Source organism: Brachyistius frenatus, unplaced genomic scaffold (assembly GCF_029030835.1).
Source record: "Brachyistius frenatus isolate BFR_SWC_R1_liver_20210118 unplaced genomic scaffold, ASM2903083v1 Contig_83, whole genome shotgun sequence".
NCBI lineage: Eukaryota > Metazoa > Chordata > Actinopteri > Embiotocidae > Brachyistius > Brachyistius frenatus.
The window spans coordinates 536,390-560,654 of record NW_027210682.1 but is presented as its reverse complement, the minus strand read 5'-3'; the positions used below and the strand labels follow the sequence as shown (position 1 = coordinate 560,654).

The following is a 24,265-nucleotide window of genomic DNA, read 5'->3' as shown; positions in this document are numbered from 1 at the left end:
AATGTGCTGAATCAATAATATAGTGCAGTGAAATTGTGTATGTATAGCTCTCTGTTCACTCTTTAAAATGTATTTTTGAAACAAGGGGCTGCTGTATATCCAAATTTGTTTAATTTGAATGTGGGGCGTGAATCAGATAAACAGTAAAATCCCAGTGGCTGATGTGATGTTATCTTTTGTAGTTGAGAAGCTTTAGGGTTTAGCTCTGGACACAATAACTTCAGTCTAGCTCGGCTTTTAAGATAAAAGGATTGTTGAAAACAAAAAAAATCTTTAAACTGAGTATGTCAGTGTTAGGAACATATCATTCTGGACTTTTATCAATTTCCAGTCCACTATGAAGTCACTGTATTTCGATGAATTAATATGAACGGTAAGAAACCTATAGGATTGACAATCATCACTGTGGTCAGACCTTGAATGTACAGGCACAATAGTTTAAATTAGGCTAATTATGTTTTGTATGTATTTACTTTTTTGTCAGGGTTTTCTGGAGCATAAGTATACATGTGTAACCCAACATTATCAATTCATACATTTTTTCATGGAAAGACATTTGCTTTATTCTCAGATTCTGGTTCTTGGGGTTGATAAAGGTACTTTCTCAAATCCACTGTTCACAATTACTCACTTTTTCTGAGTTGAACAGAGCGCTCATACAATGATAACAAAAACTCTCTAAACAGCCTTTGTAAACAATGAAAAAGATCAGTGCAGCTATTACAAAGAGTCATAAATGGTGCATGATTGAGTCACTCCAAACTAAATTACAGAGAACACTTTTTCCAGGTTGGTAAAGAGTTACTTAACAAACAATAGGCCAAATAACACTGAGACTGAACTGGACTATTTATTTGTTTGTTCAACAGCAAATTAAATAGTGTTTTATGAAAGCATTGACCTATTCACTGGACATACAGAACCATCATTTTGTACTTCAGGTATTTAAAAAAAAAATTTGATTTTAAAGTTGGAAATCACATATTACAGTCTCAAATAATATTTTATTTTTCTTTAGGCTACTTCCCTGTAAAACAACAAAACATCAAATAGCATCAGTCCCTTGAGCATCGAGTGACGTCACTGCGGAGGACGGTGTCGTGACGTAGGCAGTTCAATACTGACATGAACTGAGTAGGAGGGAAGCAGCGGACGCATCAGCCAGATGTGCAGTGGTTTGGTGGGAGGGGGGGTGCGGATAGGTTTTTCTTTTTGATAGATCGGCAGATCAGCTTAGATCAATAAAGCACACATATAGCTACAGCGTAGACAGTGCAACATATTTTAATCCATGTAATCGACTTGCCAGTATTGATAAGGATGGCAGGAATTTGTCACGTGACTCAGTAAAAAAAAAAAAAAGGCATACATTGATGTTACAGAAGCACAAAAAAAATTGTTTTATTAGGAAATGCACTGCTAATAAAGAGTGTGTGGAAATAGCTGGGGAATTGTGTGGAATAGCTGGGCGAGAGAGAGTGGGGGTGTAGCCCGAGAGAGAGAGAGAGAGAGAGAGAGAGACGCGGGTGGACGGTGTGAAGCGGCGCGCTATCTGCTGGCTAAATGAGGGCTGTCTTTCCCAGTTCAGGCAGCAGGGCTTCTCCACCCTTCCAGCGAGGATCTGTAATTCACACGACAACAGCAGGGCGCCCGTCGGATCTCCATTGGACTCTGCGCTGGATCTCCCACAGCGCTGCTGCTTCTTCTGCTGCTGCTGCTCCATCACCAAACGCTCAACGCCAAAGGAGGAGACGATCTTCTATCCGTACCATGTGTAAACCGACATGTATGCGTGAATTCATGCGGTGACAGCGGAGGGGGGAATGGAGCAGTTGTCATCAAATTCCTGCAGACGCACCGACGGTGATACTGTGGAGACGGTCGTGTAGTGAGAAGACCTTCATACGCAGCAGCCAATCCTAGAGACTCAATTTTATTTCCAACGTAAAGGATCGGTGGTCAAGTGTCGCTTTAATGTCAACCACAACAATGGGGTAAGTGTGGTTATTATCACACAGGCTGACTGAGTTTCTTTTTCCCCATTTCTGTATTCACATCAGCTGCGTCTGCCTCTCTGGGTCTGAACTTACCTGCCATGAAGACCACAGGCAGGACACAAATAATGACCCGGGTCTATGCGTAAAAATCTATCTGTTTTTACATAAAATAAAGCTTATGGTGGATGTCGGCTATGTTCAGGCAGTCTGTCTGGTTGAGGGGTGATCTCCTCACGGCCTTGATGTGCTGCACACCATAAATTCATATTACGAAATAACTTCTTCATTTTCACCTCTATTCTGATCTGTTTGAAAAAGAAATACACTCTAGGCCCAACATGCGTGCACACAAACGTCGCTGCAGAAGTTCTCCCTGCCATCAAACTTTCAGGATCAGAAATACTCTGATAATCTGCAGTGGTTCCCAAAGTGGGACTACACCAGTGGGTCTTCGAGGGGATTAGGGTGTGCTCGCCAAAATGAAGCAAAGTTTAAATTCTTTGTCATTAATTTTCTGTTTCCGCAGAACAGAAGAAAATGACGCTTTTTTTTTTTTTTTTTTTTCTAGGTCTCTGTCCCTCTGTGTTATGCACCCTAACTACCTTATAGACAGTTATGTAATTCTGAAAGACTGCATGTGCAACAGTAGCATTTGTTCTCAAATATTCTCAGTCAGAGACATTGGTGTGATGATCTGTACATCCTGTTCCATGCTGCTCTACAGAACGGTTGGAAACAGTATAATGTCAGAAGCAGGGGAATGTCAATAACTACAATGCTGCACCAGGCTGTGGGAACAGAAAGCGGCTTTCTGTCTCTATGGCACCAGAGTGGCCGCTGCCTCACACACTCCCAACAACAGGCACCCATCAGTGCGTTAGCCGCTTGTGTGCGCACGCAGTACTGCTGATTTGCATATCCCCCTAACCCTGAGCTCAGCGGTCCATTTCCCCCACCAAGCCTGCCGTTCATTAACGGCTATCTCCCTCAGTTCATTGTGATTAATTGCACAACGGGAAGTTAACAATATGGCACAGGCGTGGTGCGATTTCAAGGCATCAGCCAAAACTCCTGCATTAACTATTTACAATACACTGGAGGCTTCCCAGTCGCCCACTCTACCCTCCTACGGTGTGGGCAGCACATCAGTCTGCCTTGTCCCACTCAGCTCCAGCTCTCCACTGGGCTCTGCCATACTGGTGACTAACTTACTGTTATGTAACTGACTTAATGACTCAATTGATCTACAGTGGAATAAATTGTAAGCTGTGATTCAGAGCTTTGTGGTGTGCATGTAGTGAATATGCAGGTTCAGATGAGATGAAAACACATAGGTGCAGATCTGTTGTCTGGCTGCCTGTCTGGCAGTAATGACACTCACAGATAGAGTTATATTTCACCTCCAGCCTCATGGCTCCACTAAGTGTCTCACAGCTCAAATGTAATGGCACAGAGGAGAACATACCGGGTTAGATAAGAAGTGTAGATGCCTATCAACACTCTCTATGCTTTCACTTCCTTTTGCAAATACAATCAATGCACACACAGCCTTTGTCTTTACTTGTGTGTGTGTGTGTGTGTGTGTGTGTGTGTGTGTGTGTGTGTGTGTGTGTGTGTGTGTGTGTGTGTGTGTGTGTGTGTGTGTGTGTGTGTGAGAGAGAGAGAGAGAGAGTGTGTGTAGGTCATACAACCACTCCCAGTAGATGAAGCAACAGGGAGCTCTCTCATTAATGACCCCTCTCTACTTTAAATAAGATCTACTTGATTTCATGATCTACTCTGTTGAATTAATGAAAAACACTGGAAACAAGGACAACTTCGAGAGGGATGGGGTGGAGGTGGCGAGGGAAAGTGAGATTTTATGAGATTATCTGCTTGATTCACTCTCAGTGTTTGCCGTGAGAGGGAACAGCTGCATAGTTAAAGGGGACACTGAAGTAATAAAAAAAAAGTTTACAAATACAGCCTTTTGTGGTTTAAAACAAGACGTGTGTGTGTGTGTGTGTGTGTGTGTAAGCAGTTTAGTGACAAACTTGGACTCAAAACTGTGTTCACATCTGTGCATCAAAACCCCTGAAGCACAAGAGGTGCTGTATGCAACACCTGTTGTGACTCCTGCAAATGCAGATGTGTGTGTGCATGTTCACAGATCATATGGTACATGCAGAGTTCAGGTGTGTGCTATAGGTAAGCATATTTTATAGGGCGTGTTCACCCCTTAATCACAAAAAATAAAAATAACAACAAGCGGTGGTTTCCGGACGTGCAGGACGTTTTTTTTTTAATTTAATTTCTTATTTTGCCACTTTTGGACAATTTACTATTTTAGATCACTATCTTTAAAGTCCTCATGAAATCTTTTATGTAACATTGTGGAATTTATTGACCAGGATTGAAAATTTAGATTGAAAATTCTGAAACAATCCTACTAACACTACTTCTGGCAAGACATGTTGCTGATTGACTTTTTAGATGAGTTTTTACTCACCTCCATTTACTGAAGTGGAGGCTGAAATATTTCAAAACTTGGCCAAATAAAATCAAAACTATCATGCTTAGGTGTACTTAATAGATGTAAGAAAATTGTTTTTATTATTTTTCTGTACTGACCCTTTAATTCCCAACAACACAGCCTCATTGAAGCCAGTCGGTACTCCTGCAGTTTGTAGTTCTGACTTCCAAAATGAACTGCTACTGAGTTAAAGCCTGCGTTGCGGTAATTTCCTTAATTTGACTTGAAATAAATCTTGAGAAGCGGATATCAGAATTTTAAAGTTTACCTTGAAAAATGAAATAGTTCACAAATGTATTCCTCCTCTATCAGTCAAAAAACTGCTCATCAATGAATGTATCAGCATCTCAAACACAGCAACCACAACATATAACATTGGCAACAACAAAAATTCTAGTTTTCCAGAACACATCTTTTCACATGATAGTGAAAGAAATGTCACATATGTATATACAGTGTCGTTTTTTTACACCATCTATCCACCATCATCATCATCATCATTCTCCCCCAGAAGTCCGCACAGTGTCTCAGGCACACGACCTACTCAAGAGGCTGTTTGACGCTTTAGCGTTCTTTTCCCTTAAAGACACTTATTGTGCTCTTGAACGTTCAGCACACGGCCGTATAGCTCACATAATTGTTTATACTGCACTGTGTTGCAGTTTCGAGCTTCCCACTCCCTTCGTCGTTTTCTCCTGGAAGACGGGTGGATTCATCAGCGCTCTAGCTTCTCCTACATTCATCACCTCCTCCACGTTTTCCTCATCCCTCCCTTCTTCTCTCACTTCATCCCTCTTCCTCCCTCTCTAATTCTGCCGGCCTTCTCCATCTATTTTAACATTCACGTTCCATCACCTGACCTTGTGTCACGCAGTGCACTGTGCATGCTAAACACCTCATTCTCCTCTTTATCTGTTTTTCTTTCACAATGTCTTCTTTCCAACTCGCATCCCACTAAAATTACCCCCTCGCTTACATTGTTTTCTTAATTCCTCTCTATTCTCCTCCTTTCTTTTCAATTTCCTCTGAACATGTCTGTTTCCTTTTTAATGCACTGATGGAAGACAGACAGCATCTTACACCTTTCCCTGCAGCTTTTTTTTTTTTTTGGCACTTTAGCATGACGTCCCTGTTCTTAAAGCTGAGTTCATCACTGGAGTGCAAGAGGATCAACACACTCTGAACTGACCACCATGCAATCCTACAACTGCTAACCATATCAGACTCCAGGCTCCGACCAGAATCACTGTAGAAAAGAGTGGGTGCATCTATGATGGACCTGATGCCTTCCGTGTTATGCCGGCTTTTGAGGAAGGGAAAAATACAGTGAATTTTTCTATATTTTGTAAGAAAGCAGCTCCCATTAAATCACATTCGATCATTTATTTTGCTGTCTTTTGAAAGTTCAGTTGTAGGAGTAAGTACTGCTTTTTTTGACAACTGGTGGGTGTCATTTTGGAACAAAACTCTTTGGCACAGGCATTCATGTAAAAATCAAAGCATAGGAACGTTGCTGTGTTTGGCGCGCACACATTCAAGCAACAGAGAGAGTGAAATTTGCCACAGATCCTTCAAATTATGCAATGAAAAACAGTACCAGTTGCCAAGCGGCTATTGCACAGATCATACGGACAGGCCACGGTTGTGTGATGTGTGCTGGGAAAGAGCTGAAATGACTCACAGTACCACCACTTACACTGCTGTCGATGATTATGATAATTCGCGCACAGCACTCCACAAGCAGCTTTGTGGAGCGGCATTAATCATCCCAGATTCACTCTCTGACTTCCTATACTCCACATTCCCCATCATTCTCTTTCTCTTTCTGTCTAACATCCCTGTCTCTCTCCCTGTCTTCATGTTTTTCTTTCTTTCCAGTCTTGGCTAATCACACACAGGAGGGGTGCTGCTGTTGAATTTTAATATTCATTTATACAGCAAGCCTTTGATGTCCCCCATCACCCCCACAGTGCAGTGTAAGCACTTCTCTATCTCGTGCTCTGCCAGCACTGCCAGCCCAGAATATCTCCCTCAGCACCCTGCGCTTTGAGAGTGTGTGTGTGTGTGTGTGTGTGTGTGTGTGTGTGTGTGTGTGTGTGTGTGTGTGTGTGTGTGTGTGTGTGTGTGTGTGTGTGTGTGTGTGTGTACTGACTGTAGATATTACCCAAGAAGCCCCAACAATGCTGCAATATATGAGGGCATTGTAAGAGCAAACTGAGGAGTGGAGGATAAATGGTTGAAGGGTGAAGGTGGTGCATGAGTGATGGGTGAATGGTTATCCAAAAAACAAAAGAGGACTCATATAATTCCCAACACCAATAGGGGCAAATCCAAACTGTGGTTTGAGTGTCACGCAGAGGTCAATAAGGAATTAAGCCAGTTCAACTGAGCCCATAATTGATCATCTGCAGATCTACAGGGACACAAATCCACAGAAACACACAAATCCAGATTTATAATTTCAGCATTGTTTGCGTGTATTTATGCACTATTTGTGTTTGTGTCTGTGGAAACTGCAGCTCTGTGGGGTGTGTCTATGGTAGTTAACCGTGGCCGACTGTCTATATTTAGCCTGAAACCGTCTCCTTTCCCCCCTTGTTCCCCTGTGTGACCCTCGCTCTGTGCTGCAGGCATTCCCATATCAGAGCAGAGAGACGGCGCTGCCTTACACAGGGAGAAAGACGGGAGAGTTTCTGTCGGATAGCTGCATTTACAGACTCGGTTTACAAGTACAGAGACAATGTATGAGAAGAAGTGTAGGCTTGAAGTGTACGAAGGAACTCTGCTGTAATTTTAAAGTTAAGTTAGCTAGTTATGCGCGTACACAAGACAATGAGTTTATGTAGTAGCTCCTTGACAGCCTCTCTTTCTGTGGTCGTGTAACTATGGAGGATGGCGAGATGGTACTTCGGTTGCCAGGGCGATCTGACTCCCCTGTAGGCAGCAGGAGTTTCGGTGCAGGCGGTGGGTTTGGTGAGACGTTGGTGTTGCGGCACAAAGAGGTTCACCACTTCTTCTTCGTCCCCTTCAGGGAGCAGCCCATCTACAGCACGAGGGCTCACGTCTTCCAGATTGACCCCAACACCAAGAAGAACTGGTTGCCCACCAGCAAGCATGCCGTCACTGTCTCCTACTTCTACGACAGTACGCGCAATGTCTACCGCATCATCAGCCTGGATGGCACCAAGGTGAGCGGTTGAGTCTTACCATGCACAATTTGTCGCACACAAAACACCGGCTATTTTTTCATTTCTGCCAACCGTCGTGGCTTTATTAGGATGTTCCAGATATTTCAGCGTAATTACCTGATCGCATGTCAAACAGCTTTCCAGGAGAATTTAGTGTCACAGTGATCCACTGAGTGTTAACAGTGTTAGGAAGCCCTACACTGGAAATTAATGTGCAAACACAACTTAAAAGAGCTCAGCGTTGCAGGATGTCAAAAGACTGACATCTCATGTTTCATTGTGTGTATGCACCCAACTGCTGTACTTGTGTGTAACTGTCTGCACTTCAGAGTCTACACTTATATCTCATGATATTCCTGTTAGAGACTCGGGACATTTCAGCTGGGCTCGGTGTGATCGAGGTAGCTCGACATGACTAAATGCAGATTCGAGTTCTTTATAGGGACCGACCAGTCACACACATGCACCCAGTTATGGAGAGGTCAGGTTAAATTAGAAAAGCAGATGACGGAGTGAGAAGAATGTGTGTCAGAAGAAACAACTGGAGAGCAGCGGAGACGGAAAAGTGTGAAGCCAGGTGAACAACAAGGGCAGAGAGATGTTAGGGGTGAATGGATGAGTTTGCACTCAGTGATCACTAAATGTGTGGACAATCGCCTCATATCACAAAGCACGCAACAGCTAGTTAATCACAAAATTAAACTATTGTGTAACACACTGACTGCCACCCTTCCCAAACTCATCATTGTGTATTGATGCCAACCAGAGTGCCAACCATTACACAACAGTGCTAATTGATCAGCCATTAATTTGTTCTCCATTAGTGTTATTTAACAAAGGCAGCTGACTTATATAACATTAAGAGGCAGCCTTCAATTTGGGCTGATGTAAATTGAAAAATGAGGCCGGAGATGTTCTATATATTTCTGTGTTTTTATCTAATCCTGCAAAAAAATAAAAAGAAGCCTGTTCTTTCATCTCTCAGTTCCTTGCTCAACTGTGCCTCTTGTATTTAGCTCAAGCCCTTTAGTTCCTACAGAGGATGTAAATCTTTAGAAACCAATGATGATTATAGTTGCTATTATTTTTTTTAGAAGATTAACTTTCTAAAACAGTACAGTTTTGTTGTTTCTAACAAATGTTACTCATCCAGTGTGTAAATAGTGTGTTTGTTGAAAGCTGTTTTCAGTGGCGGAGTTCTCATGAGTATTTACATGACAATATATGTTGGATTTACTAAAAATATACTACCCCTGTTTCACAATGAAGAGACCTGTCACCCAGTGCAAAGATGCGTCTCCCTGATGTGTTTTTAACAGTTGTCGGACAACACTGGAGCTATATGGGACACAGCACTATGTAGTCAGAGTAAGTGTAGGGCTGAAACTATAAATATTTAATATATGAAATACTCATTTAGTACATAAAATGAAAAAAAATTGCGAGAATTACAATTACCCAAAAGTGACAAATTCATATCCGTGTTTAATTCAAGTCCGTTGTAAAGTAAAGCTTTATTTTATAAAAAAAAAAAAAAAAAAGACAAACCAGAAACCTTTTCATTTGAGAAACTGGAAGCAAAGAATGCCTAAAATAACTAGTTGATTTTTAAATTTGTTGAAAAAACGTTTAGTGACACATGATCGAGACACAAATAGCAACAGCTAATGTGTATACTTGTTCCACATACATACAATATAATGTTTTATTCATATTTTCATCTGTTGTCCTGATTTTTGGTAATAATAATCTGATAAGGACAAAACATACGTACTTAGGTTTATATTCTCTCTCCTGTACACACACTAAATCAAATATTACACGTTAATAACGTTAATTTCATACAAATGAAGTGGGTTGGCTCTGTTTTGCAGGCAATAATCAACAGCACCATCAGTCCCAACATGACGTTCACAAAGACCTCGCAGAAGTTTGGCCAGTGGGCAGACAGTCGAGCTAACACCGTCTACGGACTGGGATTCTCCACTGAGCATCATCTGTCCAAGGTACCACCCCCATCCACCCAAACACACACACCTACACGCAAACCACATACTATCAACGCTTCAGCATAAATTACAGGGCGTCTTGTCTTTCCTTCTCCTCCACCATGGTCCCTGAGAGAGAATGGCCTTTCAGCTTTCTTTTCCCTCTGGCTGCTACAGCTTCTCTCAAAGTGTAGATCCGGACTGGGCATTTCTTTCTTTTTTTCTGTGTTTTTATAAAAGTTAAGTGTGTGTGTTCACTTGTGAGTTGGCGATTTCTCTCCTCTGCAGTATGATTAAGCTCTGTCGTGAGCCGCGGAGGCTCACAGCACACACACACACACACACACACACACACACACACACACACACACACACACACACACACACACACACACACACACACACACACACACACACACACACACACACACACACACACACACACAAACTTTAGACACGTCCTCTGTGTCAGCAAGGCAAGGATGACAAGGCCGATAACAATTCTCGATATTAAATGCATGTCATATCATATACTCAACATTAAGAACATGTTGCCTCGTGACCTGAGAGTTGTCCATTCAGGTGTTTTCTCCTCCCTCAACAAATGTCAAATAACTCCCTAAAACAATGTGCACACTTCTGTTTCATCTGTGTAAAATTTAGGGACATTTCTGTCAGACATTGTGCTTCCAAGTTTAAAGGGGCACTCCACCCATTTCACATGTTGGTTTAAATCCATTTAGTTCCCTTTATTTATTATTAGAAGCAGCATATGTGAAAACAGTTCTCGAATGTTTATTCTGTGGCTGTTGAGGATGAGTAAACAACCCTGATGATGTCATCAGGATTGTCTCAGTTTTGGCCTATTTTTTGCCGCTCGAGATCGGGACCAAAAGTCGAATATCTCGGCCACTGCTGTTTTTATTTTGAAATGTAGCTCCTGTGCAAAAAGTAAAGCTAACTGGTCCCCGCTTAGTGGCCCAGTAAAAATGTATCTAATAATGCAACTGTAAAACAGCCATTTGCTGTAGAATAGAATGTATTTCGCCAGTGTCACTGAATTCGTTGTCATATTGTGCAAATATAATCTAATCTCTAATCTGTTTTAATCGTTATGAAACTTTTTAAATAAATAAAGTTTATAGGAAGTAGAAACACATTTTGTTTAAGTTCAGTTCACTGTTAACCTCATATCATGGTCAGGAACAAAAATAATAATGATAAAAAAAACTTTACCCACTTTTCCATCTGACTGGCAAATGTAGAGCATCTTGTGCTTTAACTGACTCAGTGATGATTACACTGTTAATAGGAAAAGTGTCTGAGAAGTATCAATATTCAGTTTTACGGACACCTACCAGCCAATTAGAACTATTTTCTTTGGTTCAAAATTGAAATAATCTGATTCACTTCTCAAATATCTGCAGTGCCAACTCTCCTAGAGCACTTACACGGAGGCCGACTGCATTTAGATCACTGTACCACAACTATTATATTGCACCGAAGTGAAGTGATATTGAGTTACTCATTGCAACTTGACTAATGGCGGACATAAGATTGGCTGCAGCAGAGTTGTCAATTTGATTTCCTCACCACTCAGCTCTATGCCGCACTTTATGTACTAAATTACTCTGTAAAACTGTGGGAGCAGAGTCAGGGATGAACCACACCCTAAAGGGACATCATTGATGTGTGCCTGTGTGTATGTGCCAGTGTTTATATTTGCTCAAAGGCCCTCAGCTGAGCTCACCTTACAGCTTCAGGCTCGGAGGGATGTATCTTTGCTCTGCACTAAAATAACCCTGGAGATCAACTTCAGTCACTGACAACTTCTGATTACAGGAAAACTGTATGAGGAGAGCACAATGGCACCGTCTGGTTTGCTCTGTGTGTGTGTGTGTGTGTGTGTGTGTGTGTGTGTGTGTGTGTGTGTGTGTGTGTGTGTGTGTGTGTGTGTGTGTGTGTGTGTGTGTGTGTGTGTGTGTGTGTGTGTGTGTGTGTGTGTGTGTGTGTGTGTGTGTGTCATATTTCTACTGAGGAATTATGGGTAATTCTTTTCTAAATTCAACTGTGGGTTGTTATTGGCAACAGCTTCTCCCTATCCTTCACAGTTGACCTATTACATGCTGATCTCTACCTCTCTGCGTTCATGCACTTATGGCTTTACTGAACAGATTAAACAACACAATGGTCGAAATTACAGTCAACATTGATGGTTGTCCTCTGTGTCCAGTTTGCAGAGAAGTTTGCCGAGTATAAAGAAGCAGCACGGCTTGCCAAGGAGAAGAGTCAAGAAAAGATGGATATGGCCACGTCCCCTTCTCAGGTACGTTCAGCACATTCTATCCTCACCACAGCGTCACTTTATGTCGCTCCACTCGTGACCTCCTATCACAGGCATGTTGTGTGTAGCAGCATGGTGAACAGGTCAGAGAGGCAAATTCAGAAAACTTGAAAGACACAAACAAATGTTTGGATGATGTTTATGGCAATGGTGGAAAAATTATTCACATCTTTTACTGAGTTAAAAGTACCAGTATTAATACAAAAATACTGAAAGGCATGTAAAAGCCCTGCATTCAAAATCATACCAAAGTAAAAGTAGAGAATTATTATCAGTATTACTACCAATGTAACAAAAGAACTGGTTTAATAATATTATTATTACTATTATTAGTGGTGTGTAAGCAGGATTTTACTGTTGTACCTGGTTAAATTGTAGCATATATATTCTTTATACAGTTATGTATGGGGTTGTGCCCATACAGCAGGCAACTACCACATCTGACGAATGATTGATAGATAATTCAACTGCTCTGACATCTGGAAGGTAAAACTTTTTCACGGATTCACAAGCAAGAAAGGTCAGAAATCCCAAATGTAATCCTTAAAGATGACCAGTGTTTATATCTGTCAAATAAATATTGTGGTGAAAAAACAACAATTCTCTATTGTGAAATGCATAAAGTATCATAAAATGCAAATAAAAACTCAAAATTGTACTTGCAGTACTTGAGTAAATGTTACTTTCCACCACTGCATGATCATCTGGGAAGTGCTGACACTGACTTTAGACCTTTATTGTCATTATGGAAACATAACAAATTACTTAGGACGCTCTCATACGCTACATAAACATTGTTCAAACAATAAAATTGGTTGTATGACAAAGTGCATTACAGGGAGCTGGGGTAAATCGTGTGTATATCCGTGGCATACATATCAAAAAGAAGGGGTTAAATAAGCAGGAGGAGATTTGGCGCTGTATATTAGGAATTGTTGCTTTGCACATGACAAGACACTTGTATAGAAAGAGTGTGTGTCTGTAGAGAAACATGAAGTTATTGCAGTTATTGCACATGACCCATAGACCGTCAGTCATGGAGTCCGTGTTGATTCACAGCAGGATATAACAAACATTTACTCTGTATGTATGCACCCTATACATAAAAAAATAAATAAATAAATAAAAAATAAAAAGCTGTTCTTTGGACTCTCCATAAACTGGACAACATAATCAGGCTGTATGTTGGGTGTTTGTTTGTGAGGGATATCTAATAATAGTGTTATAGGGTAGGTGCAACTGTGTCTGGGAAAAAAATGAGCAGTTTCAGGGGAGAATCCCGAGAGAAATCTGTTCTTTAATCTAAGGGCTTCATGTCCTCGTCTGTTCATTATGGAGGCTATGGGAGCAGCCCCCTGCTGTACTGCAGTCTATTACTTGTACTATTAATGCTGCAGCCCACATGGACTGAAATGCTACAGTTCTTCCCATGTGAGGATGTGTTTTAATGAGAGGACAGCTCAGCTCACACCACGGGGCGAAGGTTGCTTGTGCACTGGCCACCACAGTGCCATAGGGGTGAAAGTAGAAACAGGTTGCGACCTTCCCGACACAAACCTGCAGTGGTCGACTGAAGCTGTCTGCTCCATTTCACCACTGAAAGTCAGTGTTTCACGCACATGCCCGCTGGCTTTCTTTCTAACCTCCACATCCTCTCTTTGCTCTCGACTAAATTAACTGAAAAAAACATGAGCAGCAAATTATTCCACTAAAACAAGATGAGAAAACACAGAGCTAAATGCTATACGTTGGTCCCAAGAGGCCAAACCCCAGCGGAAATGCATCATGAACAGATATTAAATAATATACTGATGAATGTGGAGCTCCAAATGTAAAACGAGCCATAATCTTCTTCTTATCTCTCACTTCCCTCTTGTCCATTAGAGGCGTACAAGCAGTGTCATTGTGCTGCTGTATTGTGCCCAAGCCCTGAGTCTTAATAGCTTTGTTTTATGTAAGTGCAGCAGCTAAATGATTAGTCTCTTGTATAATTCTGCAGTTGCATGGGATGTAAAGATAAGAATTAATCTGTGAGTCTGTAATTTCCCAGTGCTACAGCAAGCTATTTTACTGGCCTATAGGAATGTGGAGCAGCTCACTAAGATGTACAAATGTTTAGCACCACAGCAGTCAGAGCTGTTTCAGTGTGAGACATCAACACACCATCCCCAAATACCTACATTTCCATCATGTATTATGCCTCAATTCTTACATGGAAAAAAATTATACAATTTTCTGTTAAGAATTTATTATGAAATTCTTGTTTTTATTTCACTGTCATAATAACAGACCATTGGGGTCACATATCCAAGTTATGTATAATTCAGTTTTATTGCAGTTTTGATTGTTTTTTGTTAATTTGTGTCTTTCAATCATTACAAATGGAATATCTTCCGGTTTTAGACTGTAAATCTGATAAATCAAGACAATTGTGGATGTCATCTTGGGAAAAACAATCCTAGTTGACAGGTTAATTCATAATTAGAATAGTTGTCAGTTGCAGCCATAAAATTGGGCTCTTTTTGTCTTTGTTACTTCAATCATGGTGTCTTTCTTTGCTCGTGCTAATTACTATCCAGTTTTCTTCTATTTAATCTAAACAAATAAATGTTTCTGCTTTTAGTAATGTTAAATGTTGAATATCATGAATGCCTAGGGCTGTAAAAGCAACCAGACATTATAAAAAATTAAACATGTAGGAGATGTCAAAGCTTTTATGGCCTCATTATTATTAAGTTTAGTTATCAAATAAATTTTCAATTGATCAGTAGTTTCCTGGTGTATCTAATTATGAAAAAACAGTTTGAAGAAAATAACTGTTGTAACATTTCAATAGATGACAGTAACAGCGGAACCACTTTGTTTCACATGTAGGAGTCTCCAGCAGGTGAGCTTTCATCACCTTTGACCCCGGTGACTCCGCCCATGGAGACCCTCAACGGCACAGACGATATTTGCGACACGCCTCCCAACTCGGACAGTCGCCCTGAGCCGGCGCAGAACGCACTGGCCTTCGCACACAGGTACGTCCCTCACCATGATGTGTTCATTGTCGTGTTTGACATGTTTACCACAGATGTCACAGTCTGACCATATATAGTCACTGCCACAGTCATATTTCACACGATCAATACTAAAATACATGAATTGATATGATTTTTTTTTTGTCTGTTGTCTGTGTCAGGCACACACGTATACACCTCTCTTCTTCTGTGTCCTTCTTTTTTGTCCGCGTGCACCTATATACGTTGCATGTCAGCATGGTAGTGAGCGCCCTCTATTCACCGCTGCTCTCTCATGTCTTTCCTCTCTAGGGAGCAGTTTAAGACTTGTCGGGTCTGTTCTTTCTGATAGGGATGTCAGTACAAGTCCTGACTACTGCAACACCATAACTACGCAAAACAAAAAATAAAATGTTCAGGCACAAAGTTTTCCAAAAATAAGCACCTGAATGCAGGTCAGCAGGAGGGCGGGTACTCTTTCCAAAACCTGAAGCCGGTTTAGAAACCGTAACTGAGGTAAAACCAGCACACCAAAACTCCGGTGAGGAGCAATGCAGTGAAATGGGTGCAATGAAATCTCCTACACACATTCACACAGTCACACCACATGGACGAGCAAAAGATGTAACTGAGTGTTTCTCAGGATTGAGGGAATATTTAAGTTATCAATTTAGTTCAATCTGAGCATGCTCGGTGAGGAAACTCACACATATTTATAGTTTTATGTACTGTATGCCTAATGCAATGCAATAATATCCTTTTAAATGCAAATTCAAGTCCCTTCACTGAGTAGGTGTTGGTGTCACCTCTGTGCATGCACCACTACTGTTGTACACATTCTTCTTTGTGTCTTGTTAGCAGACTCAATACTGAAATGGATGATTCATGTTCCTTATGATTGTTAATACTGGTTCATATACAGCAGACTGTGTAAGATAAAGAGGTCAAAGAGTCTTATGAATATGTTTCTGTGTATAATGGGATTCTGAAAAGGTGTGGTTGTGAGGTTCATCATCAAAAAGGTGTGGATGAAGCATTTATGTAAGACTTATATAACACACTGTGGGTAGTGGGAGGCATGGAAAGAGCAGGACGGACAGACAGACAGAGAGAGAGAGAGAGAGAGAGAGAGAGTGTGTGGAAGAGAGAGAACGACAGAGAAAGAGGAGTATTGTATAAAGTCTGTACATGAGTCACTGATACCCAAACACCACCAACTGCACACACTCTCACTACAATAAATAAACTCAACAGAAGGGATGGACAATCAGTTGGAGTTGTTGAAGTGAGTGAAGTGTTTTTATTTTTTACTGTCACTTGTAGTCGACTGTACACGCAGGTCTTTTCTTTTGTAAAATCTCTGTAACTTTCGTTATTTCTCTGGCTGCGATTCATATTAATTAAAGATATTAATCAATCGTTTTAATGTATTATCATTCTTTTTTTGTTTAATATTGGTGTCTGACTGAAGGAGCCTTATCTTTTTTTTATGTTTAAACATCAATTCAGAGATCTTTTAAGACACTGAAGAGGTTTTGTTATTAATGTGGGGCGGTCTGTAAAGTAAATGCTCAGAAATCCCTAGCACTACTGGATGAACTCCGTAAGGCTACACAGAAATGTGCAGTGAGAGCGGGATGTAGAGAGGACACCCACTGCCTGCTGCAGCCTTGCTGCTGATGTGTCTATTAATGCTGCATGCGTGGGAGACAGCAGGCAGGGGTCGACTCTCGGCATTCACGATGGCAAGTGTGGACGTAACAAGCAAAGCTCAGTCTCACATTTTCTCAGAGGCCTGTGTAGCGAGGGTAGGTGCAAGGACCATCCAGATATTTCACCACATGACCCTCTGTTTTTCCATCTTTCTCTCCATGAATCATCACCCTTTAGTTTAATATCTACTGTGTGCATCATCTCACGTCTATCACCTTTTATAGTAGCTGCATCAGGCTGACATGTGCCTCAAAATGTGATTACAATGCATTTTCTGACTGTTTGATTAACAGTGTATAAGCAGGCGGTTGAAAGCCAAGAGAAAAGAATAAAGCGTTTAGTGTATTTTGAATTGGTTGACTATCCTTTTTCATGAGGATACAGACTCACATGTAGAAAGACAGCAAACACTTGCACACAGACCCTCTGTGGTGCTTTCGGTGCGTTGCTCTGCCATGTGTCCTGAATTAAACGATGACTTGTCTCCATAGCATACACACCACACTGCTGCTTAGCTGGGCTGTGTAGGCAGGTATGTGTGGGTGCAGAGGAAGAGAGAGGAGGATGAGAGACAGCAGTATGCAGAGCTGTGAGAGAGTTTTTTTTTTTCATGTCAGGATGTAGGCGTATTTGGCAGGTCTGCATTGGGCTGGTTTTGAATGGTTTTCTGAATATTGTAAGACCTTTAGTTGGGACTGCCCGTGTTGTATGTGAATGGTCTTCTAGTGTTGGTGGATGTAGGCGTCTGTCGGCGGCTTTGTGGTAGGAGACTTGTGTGGAAGGAGACTGTGCCAGTGTCTCCGTTTTTCCAGTGCTGCCATGGCAACTGCTCTGCCTCCCTGCTTCTTGAGCAGCTGCGTGAGGAGGAAGAACCTACCTGATAACGAACAGCGGCCAACACGGCAGAAACACAAGACAGCTGTAGAAAAACTCTCTGTGTCATACAAGTTTACACTTTGTGTTCGGTAGCTTTATTGAAAATTATACTCGACATTGTGAAGTAGTAAAACACAAAACACAGTTTTAACATTTTATTCGAGACTTACAGTGTGTTGGCAGTGTGTACAATTTACGTACAAAAGTATTCTGAATTTAGACTAAAATAAAAAATAATGAACAATTAAAAAGAAAATATTAACTAAAGACAAAAAAATTGTCCTGTACTGTTTCTCATTCAGACACAAAGAAAAAAAATAGATAAAAGCACATTAAAGTTCACTCCTTATCCAGATATATTGTGATTAAAAACAGTGCAAACAAATCCCTAACAAATCAGGAAAACAAGAAATAATTGCTAATTGATTCTTTCTTTATAAAAAGTGTAGTTACAATAACAATTACACTTGAGTCATCAACTGAAAAACATCTGCAATAGTAAAATCACATGATCTTCTCTATGAGTAGCTCAGCGACACAGCAGCAGCTAACTTACCCTCCATGTGTCTCACACGCCTTCATCTCTGCCCTGCTGTCCTCAGCCAGATTTGTGCTCAGGTGAAACCTTTCAGCCATTCTCATTTAACGAAGACGAACACCAATGTCAAAACATCTTGCACTCTTTCCTCTCTTCTAAATCTCCCTCCGTCGCTCTCCCTGGCTTTCTCCGTCTGTCTCCATCTTCACATCTTGACGCCTCGCCTGCACTCTGGCTCTCCAGGCTGGTGTGTGGGGTTTATACATTTGTGGAGCGGCGTGCATTGGTGACAGCACGGCTCCATCTGTATGAGTATGTGTGTGTGTGTGTGTGTGTGTGTGTGTGTGTGTGTGTGTGTGTGTGTGTGTGTGTGTGTGTGTGTGTGTGTGTGTGTGTGTGTGTGTGTGTGTGGTTGCGTGTCTGTTAATATGTGCATGTGTAGGATGAAGTGTCGTCTCCCTCCTATGCGTCACACATGCAGACACACTTGCACTCACTGTGGGGGCAGCTGTTGTGTAACAACTGAAGGCACCGTGGGAGTCCTGAGTGATTTATATCTGGGCTTTCTCTCTTTTACACTTCACAGAGTGGGTGTTATAGCATAGTGGAGTGCTGCTGCAGTGTGTGAACATATACAGTGGGCTATATGTGTGTGTCAGTGAGGGGGTAGAACACAACAGAAAACAACATCGCTATGGGTCATACAGACCCTCACAGCTAAGCTTCCTTTTGTGTTAGTCTGTGTACCACTTTGAGGAATCACTGTGAAGTATGTAGGTGTAGATGTTCATTTTCAAAGACACTTGACTGGTACTCGACAAAGTTTAGGTCTGTTACACTCTCCCGCCAAAGTCAGACATTATGTGAGAGACAGGGAGTGGGCATTATGTAAATATGAAATGACTGCATGCTGCGGATGTACAGTATCTAACAGCGGAGGAACGGAAACGCAAACAGTTTCCCTCCACAAAGTTTTGTTCCTTCATGTAACTAATATACTTACTCTCTAGTTTATATACTATGCCGTATGTTAATTATATGTATGATATATTAGAACTGCAGTGATTAGTAGATTAACCGATTAGTTGACCAATTATTCTTAGTCTTTTTTTAAAAATTATTTTATGAAAATATTGTATTCCAGCTTCTTGAATGTGAATATTTTCTGGTTGGAAAGTGTTGGTCAGGACAAAAGAAGACATTTTAGTTTGCATGTTTCGCTTTGGGAAACACTAGTCAACATTTTTCACCATTTTCCAACCTTTCAAAGACCTAACAGAAAATGTATTAATCAGAAACAATTCATAATAATACAGAAAACAAATCCTTAATTGCAGGCCTATATTATGTTAAATATACTAACCTGAACTATCAACTATATGCAAGAGTTTTTTCCATCAGCCTTTTTCTCCCACTCATGCCTTTCCATCATGACATTCAGTCACGTTCAATCGCTCCTCCCTCATCTCTCATCTCATCTTCTCGTCTGTGAGTAGCTGGACCAGATTAGGCTCCAGCCAGTCTGAGGATATAATCTCAGATTACACATCATGTGCTTTCAGCAACTAGACGTAGTGCCGTCCTCCAGCCTGAGTGCCCACTGCAGTCTTTGTCTCCTCATGTGGTCTGGTCAAATCTGACAGATTCACAAATATTCTGTCTAAAAATTTGATTTATTTAATAAAATTTTGCATAAGGCCTGATAACACAAATATATATTTACATAAAATGTTGGTTGTTTTAGTTAAAACAACTGGAATGAATGGGTGAGTCTACAAGTAAAAGGAAAATGTACAAATTAGGAACATGTACATTAATCAAATGGACAGACTTCCTTCTCAGACACCATCAGTGTTTTTTTGTGATAGTGTTATTGTTGTGTTTATGTCAAGTGTAAATAGATTAATCATAATGATCATTTTTGCCCGTGAACACATCAGATGGTACATTGGACCACTGAGGGGGTTACAAAATAAATGTCTATTTACACTTTGATAAAATGATGAATATAGCGTATTTCAACCGTATATAATAAAGTTTACATAAATTGAAAATAATAATTAATATATTTATTCATAATATTTAGCTTAATGAGATCTTCAAAACTACACGTCCCAAAAACAAGGGAAACACCCAACATCACAACGCATAATCAGGTGGCAGTTTTGTACTATGATAAATTATGAACAGTTAATTTTGACATCAAAATAACACAGCAAAGGATGGAATGATGGAATGATGGATGGACGGACAGACGGACGGATGGAGGGACGAAGGGACGGACAGACGGAAGGACGGACAGACGGATGGATGGATGGACGGAGGGACGGATGGATGGATGGATAGATGGATGGATGACTGGCTGCTTAAAAACAATATAAATTGTGTAATTTTGTGTGAAAAAAAAAGTCAGTTGACTTTATTTTTCAGATTCATATCAAACATCATCAATTTCAGATACACACACTTACATCCACAGCATGAAAACATGAGCGTGTATCTTCTTATGTTACTACTGATGAACTGACAGCCTGTATGTCTCTTGTGTTCTGCAGCCCGGCCATGACAAAACACTGGGAGGCTGAACTGGAGGCACTGAAGGGGAACAATGCCAAGCTAACAGCAGCTTTGCTGGAGTCCACAGCCAACGTGAAACAATGGAAACAGCAACTGGCTGCCTACCAGGAAGAGGCAGAGAGACTACACAAACGGGTGAGCGAGGGGGCACAGGAATGCTTGTTAGGATTCATGTGTGATTAAATCATTTAAATCCAACAGGAGCGATCATTAGGATGGGATGCTGTGAAGTCAGGATGAGAGGAAAAAAACAAAGGGGAGATGAGTGGAAGCATGAGGGAGAGTAAAGAAAAGGTAGCCTGGGAATGAGACTGAGATCAGGTTTGTGTTGTTCCAGTCTCTCTCTCCATGGATGTGTCATGATGTCCATCTGCTCCTTGTAGGTGACGGAGCTCGAGTGCCAGAGCAACCAAACGCCCGTGATCAAATCCCAGAAGACTGAGCTCAACCAAACCATAGAGGAACTAGAGAACACACTAAGGGATAAAGAAGAGGTGTGTTGTATATGTGTGACTTGTCTTGAAATGTAATGACTCACGCATCCTACATTTATGTCACACAGCCTTTTAATCTTTCTTATGCCCTGCAGGAAATGGAAAAGTTGAAAGAAGAATTGGAAACCATGAATGATCTGATGGAGCAGAAAGACACTCTTACCCAGAAACTTGAGGTGAATGAAAGAAAGTGGTTTTACATGCTTAAACGCTTCCTTGTCTTATGTATCCCCTCAAAAGAAAAACCATCGCTACGGCAACAACTTTGTTTCTCCGTCTCCAGGAGACAGAGCTGCGCAGTCGGGTGCTGGAGGAGCAGCTGGCGGGTGCTGAGCAGCGGCTGGAGGAGAACCAGGAGGAGCAGGAGAATTTCAGGAAGAGCCTGCGGACGCTGCTGGAGCTGCTGGACGGCAAGATCTTTGAGCTGACGGAGCTCAGAGACACCTTGGCTCGGCTCATAGAGGAGGCCAGCTAGAGACGGAGATGCCTAATCTTCACAGACAGAGCCATATGATAATTTACGCCCCCGACTCACCCACACCAACCCCGCCCCTCATCCTCATACGGCCCGCACATTAAAGCTGAGACACCACACTGCCCACATTCATATTTCGCTCAAAAAGGGCAGCTGATTCCCCTCTTTACCTTTCAGGCATGAAGTTCCTCCCAAACCGCAGGTAGTTTAAGTCGATGCAGGGACTACCTCAGCTTGCCTTCTGATTGGCTGGCGTAGGCATGACATCGGTTGACCTGGTCACTACAATTATAGAGATGCCCACCGTGGCACATTGCAACTGCCCCACAACTCACACACACACACACACACACACACACACACACACACACACACACACACACACACACACACACACACACACACACACACACACACACACACACACACACTCCCTCACGAAGAGTTAACTTGACAACTGTGCCTCAGTGCCATCTACTGTTTGACTGGGAGAGCTGCACCACAGCTTGCAACATCACAATGCCCCCCCACCCCCACCCTTCCTCTCTAAACTGCCCCCCCAAGGGGAATGTTGAAAGTCATGTGGAAATAATTGCTGTTAAGACTCAGAGAACTGCGCCAAAGCTGCCAAATCCCCTGAAAATATTGTCCTCTAACTAGCAGATGATCCAAAGTGACTTACAGTACAGAGAAGAGCTGAACAGAAAACCCCAAGTTTGAGCTCGGGCTGCCAGAAGAGCGTCACTGGGAACAGAGAATTAAAGGATGGCTCTCAGTAAACCAGTCAGTCTTACCTATTGGCCTGGAGCAACACCACTGCAGCTCCCCAGCCTGGATACACAGGGCTGCTGGGAAATGGAGTTTGGTGTTCTTCTTTCATGAAAATGAAAGACATCTGTATATCCACAGCCAATTTAAAACCCCTATATGATAGATGACAATTGAATCTTCCAGAGGCAGTTTCATGCCACACAGAAATTTTAGACATGACGAGTTCCCGTATCCAGACTGCTTCCACCATCACAGACAACCGACCTGTCTTCCTGCCAAACTCAGTGTGGTGTGTGTTTCCGAACAAGGCCTGGCCTTCGACATAATGTGTGCCTTCAAAGCACACATGAGTGGACACATGTTTGCATATAATATGTGTGTGCGTGTTCTGCTGTGAGAGAAAGACCCTGTTCTGGACAGCGAGGCCTGCACACACACACAGACACACACACACACACACACACACGCTGAGCAATACCAGACAGGATCTATACGACACCTCTATCCAATTCTATCAGGTACTCTACTCAGTGGACTCATGCAGATAGGTCAAATGCAACTAAGCTGACAACAGAAAGTGTACTACTGTTGACCGCAAAACTGTGTGGCAGCCCTGTCTGGTCGAAGTAGTGCATCGTGAAGGGCTTACAGAGTGTCATCTTCGTTTCCGTAAATCTCCACCCTCAGTGAAACTGGCCACAGATTTTCACTCTTCATAGGTGAATACAGAACTGTACTCAGTTTCTACTCTCTTTTTTTTACACAGGATATAATACCGATGATATAATTACTGACCTGTATAAGACAACTTTCTACTCATGACGGCATTGTAAATGAATGGATGGATAACTCAAATGCAGTAACACCCTGCAGTGGCTTATTGTTGTGTATTAACCCACTGGTTTGTGGCTAGTCTGTAGGTAAACAATGAAAACCTCTTCTATATATTTAAAATGAGTAACAACACAATGTAAACACATAGTGTTACACATTCTGTACCAAAATATACACTCACTGTATAAAGCAGCTATTATGCCAGTGAAATCCAAAACTGCATCTTAAAATTTCTTCCTTTAAAATTTCTCAAAAGCTATATCTTCACTAGGTGCTGCTTACCTTTCAATTGAGCACCCTGTTTGCACTGTGTTATTACACTGTTGTAACTCCATTATATGTCAAGAGATTTGCTTTTAGTACTAGCACAGTATAATTATGTACTTAAATTATGTTCTGTAGTTAGTTACACAGGTTAATACACTGGAATAAGGCCTATGTAAAGGGAAATGTTACCAAGCTTTTCTTTCTGGTTTAAGTTTGACAGTCGAATGACAGACGGAACACCTTAATATTAATGCTATTGTTAATGAATGCCTTTGTACAGTAGTGGATAAGAAGCTTTTCATTCTCCTGTTTTGTAACTTATGGTATTTAAATGTAGGTATTATTATTGTATTTAGAGGTATGAAAAGACTGGCAATATTTTTGACTATTTAAAGTAATTTTGAACTCATGATATTAAAGAGGTACCTCAGGCTAATGATGTTCGTAGATTGGTGAGACTTGTGTGTTTGCAGGTGAAAGGATTTGCCAAGTGCAGGTGAAAAACGATCAAGAGACCCACCTGTTGGTGCTTCAGCCAAATTGAATCCTTTGCTGAATTCAAACAAAGACGGCCTGTCCAGGCTGAGAACACACATCTGTGAACTGAGAAATGCTATGTTTTATATTCAAATACAGTGACCGCAGAATTCAGTGTGTGCAAACTGCTTCTGTTCTGTTTTTTTTTTCTT

The 24,265-nt window shown here is 41.4% G+C and overlaps 1 protein-coding gene across 3 annotated transcripts; it reads left to right on the top strand.

Moving 5' to 3' along the window:
* Positions 1-1,485: 1,485 nt before the first annotated feature.
* Positions 1,486-24,241, top strand: homer1b (homer scaffold protein 1b). 3 transcript variants are annotated; one of them, XM_069709402.1, is made up of 9 exons: positions 1,486-1,994; positions 7,541-7,697; positions 9,572-9,703; positions 11,919-12,011; positions 14,904-15,052; positions 20,714-20,870; positions 21,119-21,229; positions 21,325-21,405; positions 21,513-24,241. In XM_069709402.1, exons 1-9 carry the CDS (start codon positions 1,975-1,977, stop codon positions 21,702-21,704), a joined length of 1,092 nt encoding a protein of 363 aa, XP_069565503.1. In that variant the 5' UTR covers positions 1,486-1,974; the 3' UTR covers positions 21,705-24,241. The 3 variants fall into 3 exon arrangements, with proteins under 3 accessions (XP_069565503.1, XP_069565504.1, XP_069565502.1); XM_069709401.1 differs by lacking the exon at positions 1,486-1,994 and having other exon boundaries at positions 7,175-7,697; XM_069709403.1 differs by lacking the exons at positions 20,714-20,870; positions 21,119-21,229; positions 21,325-21,405; positions 21,513-24,241 and adding an exon at positions 15,344-16,453 and having other exon boundaries at positions 1,501-1,994.
* Positions 24,242-24,265: the final 24 nt, after the last annotated feature.